The sequence below is a fragment of the Poecile atricapillus genome, chromosome 2, assembly GCF_030490865.1.
Source record: "Poecile atricapillus isolate bPoeAtr1 chromosome 2, bPoeAtr1.hap1, whole genome shotgun sequence".
Lineage (NCBI taxonomy): Eukaryota > Metazoa > Chordata > Aves > Passeriformes > Paridae > Poecile > Poecile atricapillus.
In genome coordinates this window covers 104,223,499-104,243,209 of record NC_081250.1, presented here as the reverse complement: position 1 = coordinate 104,243,209, position 19,711 = coordinate 104,223,499, and the positions used below count along the sequence as shown (strand labels likewise).

At 40.1% G+C, this 19,711-nt stretch overlaps 1 protein-coding gene across 20 annotated transcripts in view; it reads right to left on the bottom strand.

The window, feature by feature from the left end:
* EPB41L3 (erythrocyte membrane protein band 4.1 like 3) overlaps positions 1-19,711 on the bottom strand; it is a 134,002-nt gene that overhangs the window by 24,899 nt on the left and 89,392 nt on the right. For all 20 annotated transcript variants that reach the window (XM_058832137.1, XM_058832135.1, XM_058832143.1 and 17 more), the window contains exons 4-11: positions 14,863-14,967; positions 12,577-12,619; positions 9,715-9,790; positions 7,939-8,157; positions 7,574-7,661; positions 3,925-4,077; positions 1,797-1,894; positions 294-469 (exon numbers count right to left, since the gene is read on the bottom strand). In XM_058832137.1, the coding sequence (XP_058688120.1) occupies positions 294-469; positions 1,797-1,894; positions 3,925-4,077; positions 7,574-7,661; positions 7,939-8,157; positions 9,715-9,790; positions 12,577-12,619; positions 14,863-14,967 (958 nt within the window). The remainder of the gene's footprint in view (positions 1-293; positions 470-1,796; positions 1,895-3,924; positions 4,078-7,573; positions 7,662-7,938; positions 8,158-9,714; positions 9,791-12,576; positions 12,620-14,862; positions 14,968-19,711) is intronic.

Genomic DNA, 19,711 nt, shown 5'->3' with positions numbered 1-19,711 from the left:
AGGTCCATCCCATCCTTCCCCAAAGGGCAGGAGATACGAGCCCAAGGACAGAGGCTCTGTGAAGAGTGGGCTCCAAAGGACATCCTCCAGCCAAACACTTTGTAAGAACGCCGGCAGTACATTTAGCATGGAATTTCTCTGCATCCTCCTTTACCCCTGCACTGCACATGCAGGTACTTGTGGCCTCCACTCAGCCACATCTCAAGGAGAGGAGATGATGAGCTTAACACCTAACCTAAAGCAGTGACCACTGTGATGATAACTTTTGACAAGGTCAGTTGAGAGGACCTTACCCCCATCTAAGCTGCGAGACATGGTGTAACGTTTACTAGAGGAGCGCTCAAAGTAAGGTGCAGGACGGTCTATGAGGGCACTGGCTCTTCTTGTCTGGGCCTGTGTCCGGCCGCTGTAGCGAAACTTGGAGCCCAATGTGAGGAACTTCTTTGGAGGTGCTTCTGGCAGCAGGAGCCTAAAACACACCAAGCAATGCACGTGTTATTCCCCCTCCTCCAAAATCAGTCCACTGTTTCTGCACAGCAGAGAAGACGACTGCTGGGTATCACTCTCCATCGTAACCTGCGCCTCACCGGCCTGTGGCTAAAAGGGAATCAAAGGATGCCCCTCATACAGCATGACAAAAACACTTAGCTAAAGCATTTGAAGATCTGAGTTCTTCGAAATGGGCAAGAATCACTCAGCTCCTTCATGCTTGAAAATCAGATTTACTATTTTCTGATTACCAAAACTAAAAATAAGGTGTTCCTTGTACCAGAGGCCCTCATTGGGCTGGAATGCAGATGTAGCTCTTCAAATTTAACACGGTGATGAGGACAGGGCCAGAATTGATTTCCAGTGAATGACAGGCAGTATTCATTCACAGGGGTGTAGACATTTTTCAGGTTTGAGCTCTCCCCCCGCTCTGTATTTTGGGCATGGTATCTGGCTGAAGAAGCCATTCTCCAGAGTCTATGCTTCAGACACTGATCTTTCATTAAAAATCAGAATATACCCAAAAAATGCACACTTCATTTCTCTTCAGATTTTTTGCTGCTAAGACTGCATTTCATATGAATGTACAGACAGCCTGAACCAACCGTTTTAAGAAAGGAGGGAAATTCTTCAGTACTCCCAAATATTCCCCAGAGGGGGTTCTTAAACACTGAACACCCTTTCAAATTATTGAAAACATCACCCTTTTGGGTTTTCCTTGTTAAGTACCTATTTAATGACTATCTTAGCACAAACTAATTACAGGACTTATTTCACGATCCTAAACTTTTCTCAGTTCTTAGAAGTCAAAAAAATAGCTGCAAAACTCCTTAGTAATCCAAAAATTACAGCTGTGGGTTGGGTATTCTGGGTGACCAAAAAAAACCATGGCCTACTACTGTCTGTACTTTCATATATAATTAAATATAAATATTCTTCTTTTTAAACTCCTACCCACATCCCCCAGCAATCTTCCATATAAGTTGTTTTCCCTATGCAAGCTTCTATGCAGTAGTGCAGCAGAGTCCTTCATCTCTTTAATTATAGCAGCTGATAATATCGTTGCACAGATAAAGCAAAATGATTAATTAGAACCATGTGGTAATTTTAAGCAGTATCCATCTGAAATAGCATGAATAATTTGGGTGCAACATCTCAAATTTTGAAAAAGCAATAATCTTCATCTGCTCAGAGGTACCTCATGATCAAAAAGACAATTTGATTTGAAGGGTTTTGTCTCTGCTGACAGAATTGATATTTTTCTGTTGCGTTTTATATCACACCTTTAGGAAAAGAAATCCACATACCTGAAAAATGTATGGTGTTCAACACACACTTTCCATAAGCGCTTTGCAGCACGATGATTTGGCAACTTAAACCCAATAGTGCTTTCAAACTGCTCAAACTAGGTAGGAAAAAAGAATAAGTATGTTTTTGGTGCTGTGCATCTATTTTTAGACAGTGTACACAGGTTCATCTTCATTTCCTCCGTCTGTATCACCTCATTGCAAGGGCGAACGTATATGCTTATGTATATAACCACACATGTACATACTCTACAGAAAGTATTCTGGGAAAGAAGCTGTGAATGATAATCTATGGCAGCATTTGAGGATCACTTCCGGGGGGAAATATTGGTAATGAGCAAGAGATTTCTTATGGTGACTGATGTTTTTTATACCCTATACAAAGAGATCAGTTAAGATTTGGGAGACTTCTGAGAGAACATCATTCAAGTGTTTTAACCCTGTTGATTTATTTTTACCAGTTTAAACTACAGTGGGAAGCCTGGTAATAGCTGGAGGTGAGCAGCAATCCTCAGGGACTGATTTGGTCTCACACAGCCTTAGATTAAGGATATTTACAGAGAAAGTACTACCATTAGTAAATCACAGTGGTTAGAGCTAATTCATCTGAGGAGGATGAGGCAAGACAGGTAATTGACAAGAGTTGTCCAGAGATATAAAGAGACCTCTTCAGATTGTGCTGCAAATTTATGTATTCCAGATGCAAAGGCTGTGCCAACTGTATTTGCTGTAACATGTTGATGGCAGACAGCTGAGCAGAAAACAGAGTTTCTGTGATGGAGGGAAGGTAGACAAAAGGCCACTTGTAAGGAAGTCTGGATCCCTACAGGAGCTGACAGGGAAATAAGGCAGGAAACAGCAAAATAATAAAGATGATGTGGGATAGTGAATCACATTATCATCAAATGTAATTTGGACAGAGGCTGCATTGATTATTTTGCACAGAGAACTATGACCTGGTCACAGGATACTGTGTACCAAGACCAGCAGAGCTCAACAGAGTAGCAGTGGTGGAGAGCTTCAGTGCAGGCACTAGGAATGACAGTGGCTATTTGTCTGGGTTTTTAAAATCAAACTCAGGGCTGGAAACTCATTTACTAGAACTCTGTCTGCAGAGGGCAGGAGATGTAGGTTTGAGGATTTCAGTTTAGGACTCTAAAAACGGCTCAGGCTCTGGAGTGGGGAACCCCAGCAAGTTTCCCAGGTCAGTTATTAAGTCAGTCCCATAGGCATTGGCTGCATTAAGAGAGAAAGGCCAGTCCTTATTAAAGTGATTTCTGTCCTGCTATACAGCTCCACACTCTAAATGGATACGGGGTTTTCATCTATTACTGGCCAGTTAATGTACTGGCATTGAAAATGGAAATCCTCCTTCGCCCGTGATCCTGAGTTTTTTAAGTTATCATCTTATAGACCAGGTTGGATGGAGCTTTGAACAACCGAGTCTAGCGGATGGCATCCCTTCCCACGGCAGAGGGGTTGGAACTAGATGGTCATTAAGGTCCCTTCCAACCCAAACCATTCCATGATATCCATGATTTCTGGGTGAGCGCACGCCGAGCCCATGAGGTCGGTATTTTTTTCACATCCAGCTGAGCCACGAGAGGGCACTCGCTGTACGAGGTTTCACATCCCCTTCTCCAGAGCCAGAACAGGCGCTCCGGTGGGCCTGGGAGGGCTAATGTGCGCAGCCACCCGAAGTGCTCTAAATACACTGGTCTGATATGTTTATAGAGTTTGGCATGGCCTGTCTACATCTCTTATTGAGTGAGATAAATGCCAGTTTCATGTACAACATGAGGGAGGATAGCAAGCTCTCCATGAATAAGCACTATGCTACTTAAATGCCCAAAGTATTCATAATACGGGTGAGCTTATTATGTGCCAATGGCCATATTTGTTCCTTACATCAGCTCATGGATGTAAACAGAAAAGTACCAAAGTTGTTCTTTACCTGTAATTTAAAGAAAGTATATACCTAATGTTTTCTAAGAGAAGCAGCATAAATTAGGAAATATAAATGGAGAGGAATGTTAAAAGCATATAAGACAAAACAAATCAACAAATCAGTAAAAACTCATGTTTTTTCAAGACGTTCATCCGCTTAAGAGAATCAGAATGTCCTTACCTCCCCTGGTCGGATTTTGATGTAGAAGTTGTTTCTCTTGTAGGAAATTTTCAAAACCTTTGGCCAGGCAAATCTGTTTATTCTGAGCCTGTCTCGATATATTAAGAGTCCACTTGCACAGACTCCTAGCATGATTTCCACTCCTTCAGAATCCTGGAACAGCAAGCAATGCACTTTGTTGAGTATTTCTATCCTTGCATGCTACAGTACTACAGATTCCTGTATCCCGTGTTTCTATCTGAGCTATGTCTTTTTAATGCATCAGCTGTAGTGACCTGATTTCTAAGCACTACCCTACTCACTGAATGCATTCATGCAAATAATAGTAAGGTTGGGAAGGGTGAAGAAAACTGAGGGTTTCCAGTGTTTCCTTATATTTTACAAAGACTTCAAAAGGAGGAGGGAAATTTTAGATGTCATTAAAAGAAAGATATCAATCATATAGCAAAGTTTTATTAGCATAATAAAAAAAGGGTTATTAGCATAAATACCAGATTGAAAATAAGTATGACAGCATACAAATTTACTTCTCCTCATATCACTTATCTCCATGACTAAGCCTTGTGGCTCCTTAGATTTTCCTTCTGTAGTTTGCTCATCTTGGCTTTAGTAGGCTTGTTGGTTTATTTAATGCTCTTATGCCTTTGCCAGTATTTCCACTTTGAAATTCTCAGTGGGCATAAAGTTGGGCATTTGGACCAGTAACAATTATTTTCTAAAAGTGTGCGACTGTGCCTGTGCTACAACCTACGCTTGACAGGAGGCTGTAGCTAAGACACAATAGCATTACAGATTTGTCCACAGACCTATCAGAACATATCCATAAATATGTGGTTTTAAAGTAAGAAATACAGATTTTTTTTCCCTTTAGAAGTCTTCAAATAGTCTAAAACCAATTTTCATTATCTTCTATCAGTGTATCTTTGTTTAGCTAAGTACTAGTGCTGATTTAGTAAAGAAGAATCCACTTTAAAGTAATTGTGTTCTTCAAAAATTGTTTTTAAATAACCTAAAGTCAAAAAAGCCTGATCACAGATGCTATGAAGATGTCACCCTATGACAATCATGAAATGAAGTCATCATTTTCCTCTGGTTTTCCCAGCCAGCTATCTTTTAGGCACTCGGTGAAAATCTGATTACATTTCAAGACCAGCACAATGGTATGCGTGGTCAGTCATGAAGAAACAGCTACGGTGCAGCTTGAAATTAAAAAAAAAAAAAGTTTTGATATCACAACATAGAAATACTGCCATGAAGCCATTTCAGTATTACAAAGCACATCAATAGAGGACATATGTTCCAACAACGATGGTATCACCTCTTAAAGATAATTTTTTTTCTAAATACAGCTCTTGTGTGGTATTACCTTCAGGCACTACAAAAAAACAAAGCAAATTTTTTCAGTGTACTTTTGTTTCACTTTCCTAAGCAAAGAACAGTGTCCAAATACAATACAGTCTAGAAAACAAGGTCTCACTGCAGTAATCACACTGCCTGGTGAATGCCTGAAATGCAAGTGTGCTCACAAATGGCACAGTTCTGCAGGTGCAAGGGGCTTCTTTTTTTGATACCCTTTCTCAAAAACTTATTGGAATGCCTTCTTCCCTTATCTCCACCTTTGCTGCAGATCTAAGTTTATCCAAGTCTTCTGTTACTTGTTGGTGTCAGAGAATGTTTTCCAATGTAATACTACTAGTGTAAAATGAAACCTGAATAAAATAATTTGGCTTTTTTCAGGAGCCATGTGGTTGCATAGGGCAGAAACCTGTTAGCTGTAATGTCTGAGGCACATCCCTGTAGATCTGCATATGGATGGGGGGACTTCCTCATAATGGTGACACCCAGAGGACAGATCTATTTGAACATATTTTTCATCACAGCTTTGCACTGGATAACTGAGAACTAGTTCTAATGAGAGCTGTTGAGTCCAACATCTGTCCAACACTGAGGATATTGGCACAGCCTTAATGAATTGACATTTACGAAAAGACATTTGCCAGGGCACAACTTCAAAAAGGCATGCACAGAGATACTTGTCCCCTAGCCTGACACCTTCAGATCTCTCTGGAAGACCTAATTAAAACTAAACATGACTTCTCACGCAGAGTCCACTTTTCCCACCTTCAGCTCAATTTTCAAGATGACTGTCAAGTTTCCTAACTCACAGACAGACACACCTTGGTTATCACCTCAGCTTTTTAAAATAAAAAGCATCAGTTTGAAGAGAGATTAGCTTTTCTACTAACTTCTCTTGTTCTGAGTCTTTCAATATGAAAAAAAAAAGAAGAGCAAACCAGGATACTAATACTTTTTCAGCAAAGAATAAATGAATTGGTTATCTTACAAAAACCCATCTTAAACTTCACAGCTTTTCTCCAGTATTCTGAAAAAATACTTAGGCCTTAATGTTATGTTATGTAAAATTTTCAGTAACAAAGCTTGTAACTTCTTTAAAACCGTAATCCATTTAGTAGCTGGTTTTTGGATTTCTTTGCATCAGAAAGAAAACTATCAAGTGACATTTGCCAATCGATTTCTCTCTGCTCCAAATATCCCTCAAGACAGTGTGCGTATCTGCAGGATACAGGGAAGGCAGTGGCATCCCTCCTGGTAGGTGTTGCCCATTGAGCTGTACACAGATTCTTCATTTTCAGTGAAGGCAATTAACAGAACACAAAAGATTGCCTTGAATTTTCTACCACACATGCACAGCTCCTACAAAATGCCCCAGGGACACGGTTGCAGGCTCTTTCAAGATCCAAGCTGCAAATTTATCGTAATTCTTGAAAGGATCTGCTGCAGCAAAAAAACAGGCTCACAATAATTTGACCTTTATAGAAAATGCAGTTTTCTCCACAGGGCAGAATTCTTTGTTTCCATATTCATTTGCCAAGGATGCTTGCTAACCTCAAAAATGTTAAAATCCATTAGTCTTACTCTGAAGAGTAAAGAAAACAATAGTAATTATTTATTTGGAAAGAAAATTTAAAACCAAAAATCAGACAACCAACACAAGGCTAATAGGTGGCTCTCCTAAGCCACAGTAAGAATAACCATGTTTTATTCATAACTTAGCCTGCTGATGATTAGAGAAAATACTTGATCATGGAAGAATGTTTCCAGGAGAATTACTGCCCTCCCTGTCAACTGCAACAACCACACTTCAGGAGAGAAACAAGCTGCTGTCTCCCAATTATCATCAACCTGATTAGGTCATCAGCTAAATAATTGCTTGAAAGTCCTTTGCAACATAGAAATGATCTGCTATCCAGCTAAGATAGCATGGTTGGCCTTATTAAACTGGAAAATGTAGCTGAATTAAATGAAAATTGACTACTCTCTGGACAGCTTCTAAAATCCTCCCTCATCACCATCCATTCAGTATTTTCCTCAAGGATAGCACTGCTAAATCAACACGAAAGTTGATGTGCAACTTCTTTGGATCTACAGGATAAGTTATGTTATGGTTACAGGATATATTTACACTTATTTCATGAGTCACCTTTCCTCATGTTGACACATAATCCATCCCACAAAATTCGTGTCTCAAAAATACAAGAAAAAATAAATCAGGGATTCCATGCAGATCCATGTGCTATGTACTATGCCACAGGAGACATATGGCCAGTGAAAGAACTAAACTACATACCTTGGCATGATGGAGATCTACTCCATACATTGATAGTTTTTTGGCATTCTCCAAGAAATGCATCTCAGCTTCTGCAGGTGTCATTCCCCTGTGGAAAAGTAACCAGTTCTAGCATAAATGTTAAGGAAACAGAATCCAAAAGAAAATCCAGCAGCTGGAAAACATTTTCAGAACTACAGCCATACCCCTTAGGTACCTACCAGAGCCACAGCTCTAGAGCAGACTCACATGCTGCAAAGCTCTTCTCTATCCAAAGACAAACAGAGGAGTCTTGCCAATTAAGTACACCACTTCAGAATTTAACATCTCCTGATGCACCAAGATGGTACCTGAAGCTAGAGCTCACACCGATGCCCTCTGCTTACCTGTGGCTCTTGTGCAGCTCGATCACTTTGTCCTCCAGCTCTTTAGTGTGGTTTGGCGCGAAGCGGAATTCGCTGATGTAGTCGCTGCCGTACTCGTCTGGGTCGTAGTCACCGAGCTCCGACTGCACGGTGTAGGAGCCCAGCAGGGCCAGCGTGACGAACGAGCAGGGCAGCCGACCCGAAACGATGTCATCTCTCAGCTGCAAGCAGAGGTAGTACCTGCAAGAGAGCACCAAAGCAGCTCAGACAAGGCTCCTCCACCACTGTCCCCAAACAACCACCGCCCCAGCACTGGAAAGAGACCTGGGTTCTAACAGGAATTTGCAGACGGCAAAGACCTGAGATTTTCAGCCATTTACAAGGACATTTATAATTTTGTAAAAAAGCCCACAAAACACCAAGCTTTTGCCTAATTTATGAGTAGGAACACCTAATTTATCTTTATACACCAGCATGGAGATCTCTCAATAAAATAGGTTATTATTTTGTTTAGTGACCTAGATGAAAAAATACCCATTAAAAATACTAGATTTCTATCATAAATCACTTACATATAAATCTACCTGATAACTCTTTAAGGAGAAAAAAATAATTAAAACCCTCACACACTGTTCATTTAAGAATAGCTGATCTCCAAGTCATTCAAAAATATAAGCTAACTCTTTTGCAATATGTTGTGCTGTCTCAAAAATACATTTAAACAATAAATGCTATTAAAACCACCAAAATATGCAGTGCAAGGTTTCACCAGCTAGATGAAAACAGAAATACAGGTGAAGAGAATTGGTTTGGTGGCAAAGGCAGAGGTCCCAGGGGAAATTTAAGAGTCCAAAGAGGAATAAAGCAATCCTTTCCTTTGGAAGTCCACTGCTCAGTTGTAACTCTTGGCACACTCTCCTTCCACACAGTACCTACCACAGGGGACCCTGATTTAGGCCAAAGGCTTCATGCTACCTTAAAAGCAACAAATAGTCCATAAAGCAATGTAGGTTAAAAATATTCAAAGGTTGCAAAATGTTGCAACAGGCTGGGGAACAGTTTGCTGATGGCATAATATCTCATCATGGCTCAAAGCTTTTGTGCCTCCTTCCAAGGAGGAAATCAGGTGAGGTTTTGATTTTGTTTTTTTTTTGTTGTGGTTGCAATATGAATACAAAACCAGAGAGCAGAGGTGTAGAGTGCAAAGCTGAGTGACTTGGAGAGCAGGAAGCAGCTATTCATTACCACCATATTCGCTATTCCATGCACATTGATTGCTTAGTTTGTAGAATGATATACAAAATTTACATGCATGCTTATTCTCATCTATGAGAATGTTGATTTCAGCTGGGAAAGAGTTCTTTTTTTTTTTTTTAAGTAGCTGGTACAGTGCTCTGTTTTGCATTCAGTATGGTCATGAAACCAGAACATTATCTCACTTCTTTCCTTTCACAGTCATAATTTTACTTACAGTAGTAACTTGGTACCACTGGAAAAAATGGGGATTGGGTATCTTTGTGAAAATTAAAATCATCTCCAAGGAATATATTCTATATTCTAAGGAATATACATATTGAAAAATATGGGGTTTAGGCTTAGACTACATAAAATAGTTCATAACACAGGGGATAGACACTGTTCACACTGTCTTTTCTGCCAAAGCATTGCATATTTTCCATAAGCTCATATGAAAGACAATAGAATAAAAGCATTTATTTTCTTGGATAATTAGAGTGTAAATACTACCAGGAACAGCTTTTAAGCCACTTTTAAAAAGGTATTTAATGTTTAAAACACCTGGTAATGTCTTCTGATAGCTGGGCAGGGTCTGGAGGGTAGAATTTCACATTAAATGCAAACTGCCAAGCACCACCTGGAAAAGAACACAGATTGACTGAAAGTATACTGCAACTGCAAACAGAGATGCCCATGCTATTCAATCACCAGCAGACTTAAAAAAATATCCCAGACAAGCAATTAAGAAGAACAGGCTTTAGAATATTTTTCTCACACGTTGTACTGAAGATACTGCATTAAATAAGATTTTACAGCTCTTTTCTTATTTAGTAGGATTACCACTAAAGTGAGGACTGTGAGTGTGCAGTAATTTATTACTAATACTAAAAAAACCCTCAGTCTGAGAACAGGGTTTATGGAAAGTAAGCACCACACAGCCTGTAGAAGCTTTAAAAAACAATAACCCAAAACACCGAGGCACTGGAAACACCACAAGCCAGAGTACAAGCTGGCTCTGGAGCAGGGTGATGTGCCGAGGTCTAGCTGCCCAAATCAGCTCACAGCATCCTCTCAGAGTGCTGCCTCAGCACATAGCTCCTTTCTTCAGCAGACATAAATTATTGTGTAGAGAAAACTGCAAGGACAAACAGAAAGTATGACTGCAAAAGTACATAGCACTGGGGAATTCTTATTTAATTATTTCACTAAAGTTAGTTGACCCACAGGATGAATACTGGTTTGTATCTCCAGATTTAGCAAAATTATTTCTGGAGTGTTAGCTTTAAATGTTGTAAAAAAAAATCAAGATTTAAAAAAGGAGTTGAACATGGTATGTAAATCTAGAAGTTATTCTGAAAAAAAGGGTTAGGTTACACTAACACATGACTTGAATGCAAATGAAAAGCAATAACAAAACCCCAAACCACACTGTTCTTACAAGCAATAAGGAAATTTTATCCCATGGGAGGCCCCATCCACTTTGGTCATACACACATCTAATCTCAAATATTCAAGGCCAGGCTGGATGGGTCTTTGAGCAATCTGTTTGAGTGGGAAGTGTCCCTGTCCATGGCAGGGGTTGAAATTCAGTGATCTTTAAGGTCCCATCCAATCCAAAAAATTCTACGATTCCATGAATGTGCAAGAGGAGTTTTGATGTTCACCACCACGACTTCCGCTCTTGGCACGACTTTTGGAGTCCTTGAGTCTAGGAAATTTTCCATTTTCTTGGGCCATAAAAGAAAGGAAGATTTGGCTGACAATGAGGATGGGGCATGATCCCACCAGAGAGCAGACCAGCTCCAAGGTGGGAATGCAGCCAGAGGTGACACCTGGTTCCACAACAGGTGAAAGGGACTGTGGCCTGTAAACCTATTCCTTGGCACAAAAAAATCAATCAAAGCTATGATCAAGCCTGTCATAATAGCACAGATGGTTAAGACAGAGGAGTAAGCAGTCTTTACCTGAATTTTTTTGGAATAAAACCTAACAGTACAAGTACAAGTCGGTGGGTTATAGCTAATGGGGTGTGAACCAAGGGCCTTTCTCAACCACTGGGATGAAATCCCAGCAGTGTGTCTGTGTGTTGTACAACTCAACCAGCGTTCAGCAGGACTATATTTATATTTATATTTATATTTATATTTATATTTATATTTATATTTATATTTATATTTATATTTATATTTATATTTATATTTATATTTGTTTTGGAAAGCATTATGGGTAACAGCAATACTTTTCTACTGTTGGCCTGTTCCAAACTTCTGGGATGAATTGTACAGAGAAAGCAAATTATTACTGTCATTTTCTGCAAATACAACTGTCCACTGCCTTAAGTCCAGGATGAGACTCTTCTGCCCTGGGTAATCTCCTGCTGTCACAACCCTTCATTGTCTATTTCATGGCTTGGGTACAATATGAAATGCATTTCAAATATGTGGTGGGGAGCTGAACTGCTTTACTTGCATTGACCATCTGTGTAACCTGACTCATTGTGGTCTAAAGCACCTTCCTCTCCAGATCCATCCCTTCATGAGATTTAAAAAAGGCAAATGTTCATTACTTTGTTATACAGATCACTTACTTGTATAGAAAATAATACTGGAGAAAAGGGCAAGTTGCTCATAGTAAGTGGGGAAATTTTCCCACCAGCGTAAATTAACCCTTTTAATCTTGGAGAGGGAAAGGATTTCTTTGCCAGGCCCGACCCAACAAATGTGAACTACCAGATACATTTGTTTTTGGAAGTACAAATTCTAGAAGAGGTCACTTACAAAATGTGCAAAGAAAAAAAGTTACTGAGGCTTTGCTGCCCACAGAAGTCATACACATAAAATTCTGTCCTTTTCAAAAATGAGGGGAAGTAAAAAAACGCAAGTCAACTTTTGAGCCCAGCAGTCTCAAAAAGGTTTTCCTTTGAGAGATTTCTTTAATTTCTAATATAGCAGACACCTAGTTATAACAACTGAGCTTTTAAAAAGATTCATGTGAATCAGAAAATTGACTGAATGGTCATTTTAGGAGCAAAGATCAATATTCTGAAATGAAGAAAGGAAAGGTATTTAGATGGAGTACTATTTTGTATCAGTGAATTATTTCAGTATGGGGCAGTGTTTTTGGATATGATATAAATATCAGTAATGCAAGAAATAATTAATATACGTGGCCTACTCCCTAAGGTTACATTGCTTAATGTCAAACTTCAGGATTTTGCATCTCTGCAAATGTCAAGTTGTTTTCAGCAATGCAAGTTCATGCGCTATGAGCATCAGAAATGCCTCACCATCACAGTGGAGTAAAAAACTAAAGGATGTACATAATTCCTTTGCTAAAGACTTGGGACAGGATACAAAAGATGACTGTGAAATACACTGTCCCCATGGGGAGACATGTAGAAGGGGGCAATGATAACAAACTTACTTCGGATCTGCTTCTTGATTTCCTTGGCAGGGTCCAACCAATTCTGCAAAGAAAATGTTTCCTCTTTTCAATTTGAATTAGAAAACACAATAAACATTATTTTTAAAACAGTACTATGAGTCAAAGCTAGAACATATGAAGCTCTGCCACACCTTTCTCCTTGGAGCAGCAGTAGGCAGGGCTAAGACTAATTTTCAAGATGTGGCCCTGGGTAGAAACAGGATTTTTGTTAACCTTCACAGACTTTGAGGGCCTGAATGATTTGAAATAAAAGAATAAAAAATAGGAATTGGTAAAATGAACCCACAGCGATATCTTCACAGAGTATCTTCCAGGAAAACTAAACTTGTACAGTTTTGTTATAAAAAGGTGGTTTTGATAGATTTTTTTCCTCCAATCCTGGAAAGACTGAAAAGACTTGCTAGGGGATAAGCAAGTGCAGAGTAGGGCACTACCCTGTTTGCAATGCAGCATGGGCATGAGGGGCTTTCCAGGGAAAACCAGAGGCAGAACCACAGCACCTCTGCCCGCACCCACCATGCAGAGCCCAGTGACTAGTCAAGATAAAACCCCTGCTGAGGAGGTGGAGTGATGTGTTAGTACTCCATGGATGCCAAGGAGCAGATGAAATTCCTCCAGAGGAGGCACATGGCAGCTTGGGGCCCTCAGTGCCTCTGCTGTCTTGACCTCTAAGAGAATCAAGTTAATATTTAAAATGCGTCACAGCCCAGAACAAAAAGTTTGCTCCCCCCAGGAAAGTTCCACTTTCTCCAAAGAAAGATAAACAAAGGTATCAGAGAGACAATAAAACACTAAAGAGATATCAAACAATCTGAACACAACAATCACTCCCCAACAAAAACAACCACTTTGCAGCTGTCCAAACCTGCTCTGTGGTGCAAAACATGAGCCTGAAGATCTCCAGCTATTGCTGAGCACAAAAGCACACTATGCACCGAGAAATTAAAGATGCATTAGGATTTCTGTTTACAAAGATGACATGGGGTATGGGCACGTACGTTGTCTGGCTGGAAGTTATGCGCCAGAGGATGGAGGTGAATTGCTAAGTACTTTGACATTAAAAATATGCATGTTATTGATCAATAAAAGTGGTAGCAGGCAGTAGTTCTTTTAACTGTTTAGCTCTGTAAAGTAACAGGTGACCTATAAATGTTTAGTATTTATAAATCACATGTTAATAATGAACCCATGCTTCTCTTTCCTGAAGGAAAGTACACCTATCTGAAAACGCAAAGACTTCTGCCTAGCTTTTCTCAAAACTAAGCACATGCTAAGGCAATATCTTGCACTGGCATGGACCAAGCTGCTTAAGTGACTTTTGGAATTAGAAACAAAGAAGTCTGTGAAGAAAGGGGGGGAAAAAAAGAAACAAAAAGACTGATTTCTTTCATATCATGTATCTTTGAAACAAAAGGAAGCCTAGAAAACACAGCTGTTGTTCCCACAAGACATAAACAGCTAAAAAAGTAGTAGCAGCTTCAACTCCATCAGGGAAGACCTTTCAGGCCATGCAAAGCACAAAGTACCTTCAGCTGGTGAGCTCTGCTGAACTACTGCGCATATTGCTACGAAGTTTGTATTGGTGTCTGTCAAAATATTTATCTTAAAATGCTAAAATAACACAACATATTTTAAATTACCCTTTGATACGCTTTTTCACCATACCATGCCCCAAACAATGTATGCACGTATCACCTGCACGTTAGATCATTTTTGACACTTGCAATACACTGCTTGTTTCATACTGAAGCTGGGATGCAGGACAGCAGAATGTGATTCACTACTGTGACCAGCTGCTTCTGAAGACTAATGTCTCTAGTCAAATCAACAATAATGCTAAGATAAAGTCAAGGCTTAGAGCCTTCCCTTATCTTAGAAGTTAGCAGGAGCAGTCAGTCATCTCCTGCCTATCTGTGTCCCAACCACTATTATTAAGCCATATTTCAGTATTATATGTTTTGCCATGTATCTATGAGTATAAATCTGACTTTCATTTATGACAGTAAAGGAATAAATCATACTAGAAAGAGCACCAGCTATGTGATTAATATCTATGTCATAAATAGCCGAAAGAGAGGGAACCCAGGGAAACACAAGAGATGCTCTTGAGAAGTAGTGTCACAAAAAGCAATTGCTCAGACTGTGTCTATGGAACTTGGCAAGGAAGATAAAACCAGCTTCTGGATTGTTTGCAGCTGTCTGGGGAGCATCTCAGGGACTTCTGATGTTCACAGGCCAAAGGCCACCTGCAGTTTTGTGTGTTACCTTTTGGTTTTCTGTATCTCTGTATGTTAGCCCAAAGTAGTCTTTTTCCAAAAGGTTCAGATGCTCGCACACTTTGTCAAACAGCACTTGACCTCTGGAACGTTTCTGTGGGAAATGAACAGAAAACAAAGAAAAAGACGCTTAAGTTTGCAAACTAAAGTAAAATAAGCATTAAAATAACACTTTTTCTGTCAAACCGGTAACCTCAAAATGATTCAAATCAACGCATCCATCTTTCCAACCTATTTACCTGGAGCTTCATAAGAATCTGCTGAATGGGGAAAATCCTCTTTTCCTAAAAGCTCAAGTCTTCTTGCAGAGCTAAAAATAAGTCATACATGTCATGTTTCAACTTCCAATAGGAAAATCTCTTGTGTTTTTCAGAAACTGCAACTTCAAGAGCATGATGAGGTCATACCTCTGTAAACTGAAGCAATTCTTCATGTGCAAGTAGCAACAAATAGCAGTACAAAATATTCCTGGTCACGGATTATCAGAGTTGTGACTGAGGGGCAATCCACTGGAACAAAAACCAAACATGGACATACTTTTTTCTTTGGTAATAGTCTGGACTGATTTCAGGACCCATTTTTGTTTAATACACAGATAAATGTGATTACACCATCTATGAACATAATGGAAAGAGCCTAGTATCTGACTGGGAATGCAGCTGGGTAAAAAAGCAGCTTTCCAGTGCCCCACTAACCTTCTTTACTGCTGGCATGTCAGATGAGAAGACCTCTCACTGTCAACACACAGAGCCCTTAGCAGAAGCTTCATAGTATCTATCATACTGGACAGTAAAAATTCAGGTCATCCTGGTTCTCAGCGATGTATGTGAAATTGAGGAAAAAATTCTCCAGAAAATCAAGCAGACAGAAACATCCTATTTATAACCTACACATGCCAACTTTGATATGCATTAGCTACAATAAACAATTCAAAATTATTTGGGCCATATTCATCACTGTGTTTCATCATTGCCTGCTTCCCAAAGCAGAAGGAAAAAAAGCTAAAGGAAAAAAACTCCCCACTTTATTATGACCACACGCAAACATAAATATTTTAGTTGATGTCAGTGCAGCATTTTCTTTCTCTGTAGCATACACATGACTAGAAGCAGACTAGAAACACACTACTTGCTTCAAAGGCAATGCAGGCAGTTAACACAAAAGAGAAGAGAATGCCACCTCCAAATGTACGTGCCTCTGCCAACAGAGCTGTGCCCCGACTGCGCTGCCAGCCCAGCAGCCTTGGCTGGGAGAGGGCAGTTCAAAATCCAAGCTGACAGAGCTATGCCAACAAACCCATGGAGCCCAACGCTGCCCTCAAACTATTTTAGAAGTTTTAAGCAAGCCAAGAGAAAAAAAAGGAAAGAACTGAGGGTTGCTGCCTAACACCCAGGGAAAACATCACAGGACATGATGGAGGGAGTGGTGCAGCGCAATCTAATTTGTGTTAAATTTGGTATTTTGACTGGCATTTGAATGGTATATTGGAAAGGACACTGGAAAACATCCTTTACATTTTTATCAATGGAGAAACTGAAGCATGGCTTAAAAAATGTTCTCCAGTTGAGGAAAATAAACCAGGCCCAGAAGTGCATTACAAGTGTATTCCTGTAACTTCATTTACTGTGCCTTCCAGCATTATTTGAGCAAACAGCTCTAGGGCCTGTGCTTTCCACCCTGTAAGTAGGAAGCATAAATATGCCCCAGCTCCTTTATAATGTTAAACAAGTGTTTAGTTAATTCTTCACGCCCCAAACTTGAAAGTAGGTAACAAGAGGTTGGTGGTTTTATACTTGGTGTTCTCTGCAGAGAAAGAGGAGGATGTAAAAGATCTTAATACTGGTGTGTGGAAAGGAACCAACTCAGAAACTTCAAGCCAAAATGGTCACATTTCTGCTATAAGCAAGCAATGCTGCATTTTGACAAATTTCTTGCTCTTCTACTTGTTAACAAACTAAGTAGTTAAAGCAGTTACACCGAATGGGGAAAAACAAGCAGGTCAGCTCTAGAAGACACCAGCTCTGAAAAACACTATGTCTACACCAGCGCACCATTCACATCTATTTGAATTGTGGCACTTCAATGCTCTCTTAATTTTAAGAGTCACTCAAGGCCCACACAGGAGCTGTTTCATGTGGCCAATCCATGCAGCTACACAGATGCCTGTTTTGAGAAATAGTAGCTAGCAGCTGCAAGGTGTGGTGTTTTAACAGGGAATTACATCAAACAGTTGTGCAGAACTGTGCTGTAATAAAAACCAAATGCCCAGAAAACCCCCAGTGCCCAGTATTTCTTGTTTGGCTACACACTGTAAGCAAGTGAGAGTATCAATGGCAATCTGGAACAATTTTCATGGCAATGTAAACTCCTCTTTCTCCTCCTATATAGATACCCAAATTGTACTTAGTCTTTTTCCACAAAACTCCTGCTGCATCAGGATATGGGAAAACCCTGCTGGTGATGCAAGAGGACATAAGAAACACAACATGTAAATGACAACCCTTCCTGACCAGGGTCTTCTCTTTACCACCACGAGGTAAGAACTGGTGATAGTTGAAGGAAAGCCTTACCAAGACCACTTCTCTTCCTACAGAAATAGCCATTAGCATCCAAACAGATAAGCCTCATGTTGCAGCCTCACCACTGCCCTTGGATGTCTGTTCCCAGGTCAGAGATGACCTGTGGGAAAAGGATTTAGAGGACTCTGGTCATCTGGGGAGCTGGGGCTGCCGGGCTGTGGAATCACCCCTGCTGCTCTCCTAATGCAAGAGAAATCCTCATGCACCTGCATAAAGGCAGCAGTGCCACTTTATACCCATGTGCTGTGAGCAGGCACACTGTTTCTGAAGCATCACTGCACAGAAACACAGTGAAGGGAAGCTACTGCATAAATTCATAGGAAATGAAGAGGTTCAATTAGAAATGTATAATTAAATCAATTGAACAATTTGCCCTTGTTAATTGTTTTAATTTTACTTCATGCCCAAAAAACCATGCCATGAAAGGCAAGGATATCATTGCTTTGGCAGGGAGAGAATAAGAGCAGAGAAAGGTCAACTTCATACAGCTCCTCAATCCATCCTAAACCTTCACTTTCCATTATTTTGGAGTGGTAAGTCTAAGACGATGAAAGATTGACAGTCTGCTGGTTACTGTGGATCACAAGTTAATGCCAAAATTCCCATCAACTCTCAGCAGTCCAAAAAATGTGGATGAAAAAGTAAATAAAAAAAAAAAAAGACTCTGTGCTATAAAATACTTTGTAAATTAAAAAAAAAAATCTGCAAGGTAAATATGGCAGGAGTATCCACTAGAAATAGTCTTAGATGTTTTTCAGGCGTGAATGGGATGAAACAAAATGTACAGATGTGGAAAAAATATGCTTTGCTTAAGCTCTGGGAAATCAAGTTAACAGAAGGAATACAACACACAGATTAAAGAGTATAAATGAACACAAAGGTCTGGGAGAAAAAATGTTACGTTTTTTCACAGCCTCATCCCTGCATCTCTATAAAGGCCAGGGCTCTCTCTTGAAGCTGGAATGGGAATAAACAGCCTCCTGGTGAAGTTCCCAGTGAAAGGAGCCAGCAGCAACAAACTTGGCAAGCCAGTGCCTGCCAGCAATTCTCAAACACAAGGAGAAACAGCCCCTCTTCTCACCAGCTTCTCCTCAGATTTGAAGCTGAGTCCCTCCCTCCTTGGGATGCTGAAGGTCACAAAAGGCTCTCATCCCCTAACTGGCTTCTGCACCATTCTCAGATCTTTCCACATCATCGTCTTTAGCCCATATCCCTCCATCATATCCCAAATGTCTTACAAGATCACCAGACCAAGATAGTGTGAGCAGAGTGAAGAGCTCAAAAATTCAAATACTTCCACCTTTGCTCTGCCTAGATAACATGGTTATTATCAAGTCTGTTATTCTCACTGGCAAACATCTGGGTACAACATTCAGTATTTCTTAATGCATAACAATAATAAGGAAGTTTTCCTTTATTATGATTAAACCCATAAACTGTATAGTACTTACAATATGCAAACATTATCAAAGTGAAAAAATGCAAGCCTTTGCTACCCCTTCAGCCACAAAATATGTACTGTATGGTAATCACAGAATCACTGATTGGCTGAGGCTGGAGGGCATCTCAGGAGATTGCCATCCTCCCTTCTCCAGAAGCAGATTGGTCAGGATTGTGCCCACTTGGGTTTTGAATATTTCCATGGATGGAGATTCTGCAGCCTGTGTGGGCCACCCTCAAAGTGTTTTTTTTTTTTCTTCTGTTTAAATGAAAATTCCTGTCTTTCACTTAGTGCCCCTTGTCTCTTGTGGCAAATGAGTACTACCAACCACATTCTGGTTCTGTCTTCTTTCACTCCTCCCATCAGATATTGATACACATTGCTAAAATCCCCCTGAGCCTTCTCTTTTCCAGGCTGAACAGTTCCAACTCTCAGCCTTTCCTCATAAAAGACATACTCCAGGGCCTTCATCCTATCTGTGGCCCATTGTGGAACCCTGTCCAGTATGTTTCTGTTTCCCTTGTACTGGGGAATCCAGAATCAGACTCAGCACTTCAAGACTGAGTAAAGGGGAAGGAAAACCTCCCTCAACCTGCTGGTGACATTGCCCTGGATGGCACTGGCCTTCTGTGCTGCCCGGAAACATCACTGACTTCTGTTCACCTTTTTGCCCATCAGGACCCTTGAGTAATAAAAACCCTGTGTTGCACCACCTAGCTACCAAACTCATGTGCTATTGTCCTGTGTTATGCAATGAGGGAAATGACATAGAAAATGACATAGAAAATGAGTAACTAACAACTTAATACAAATATATG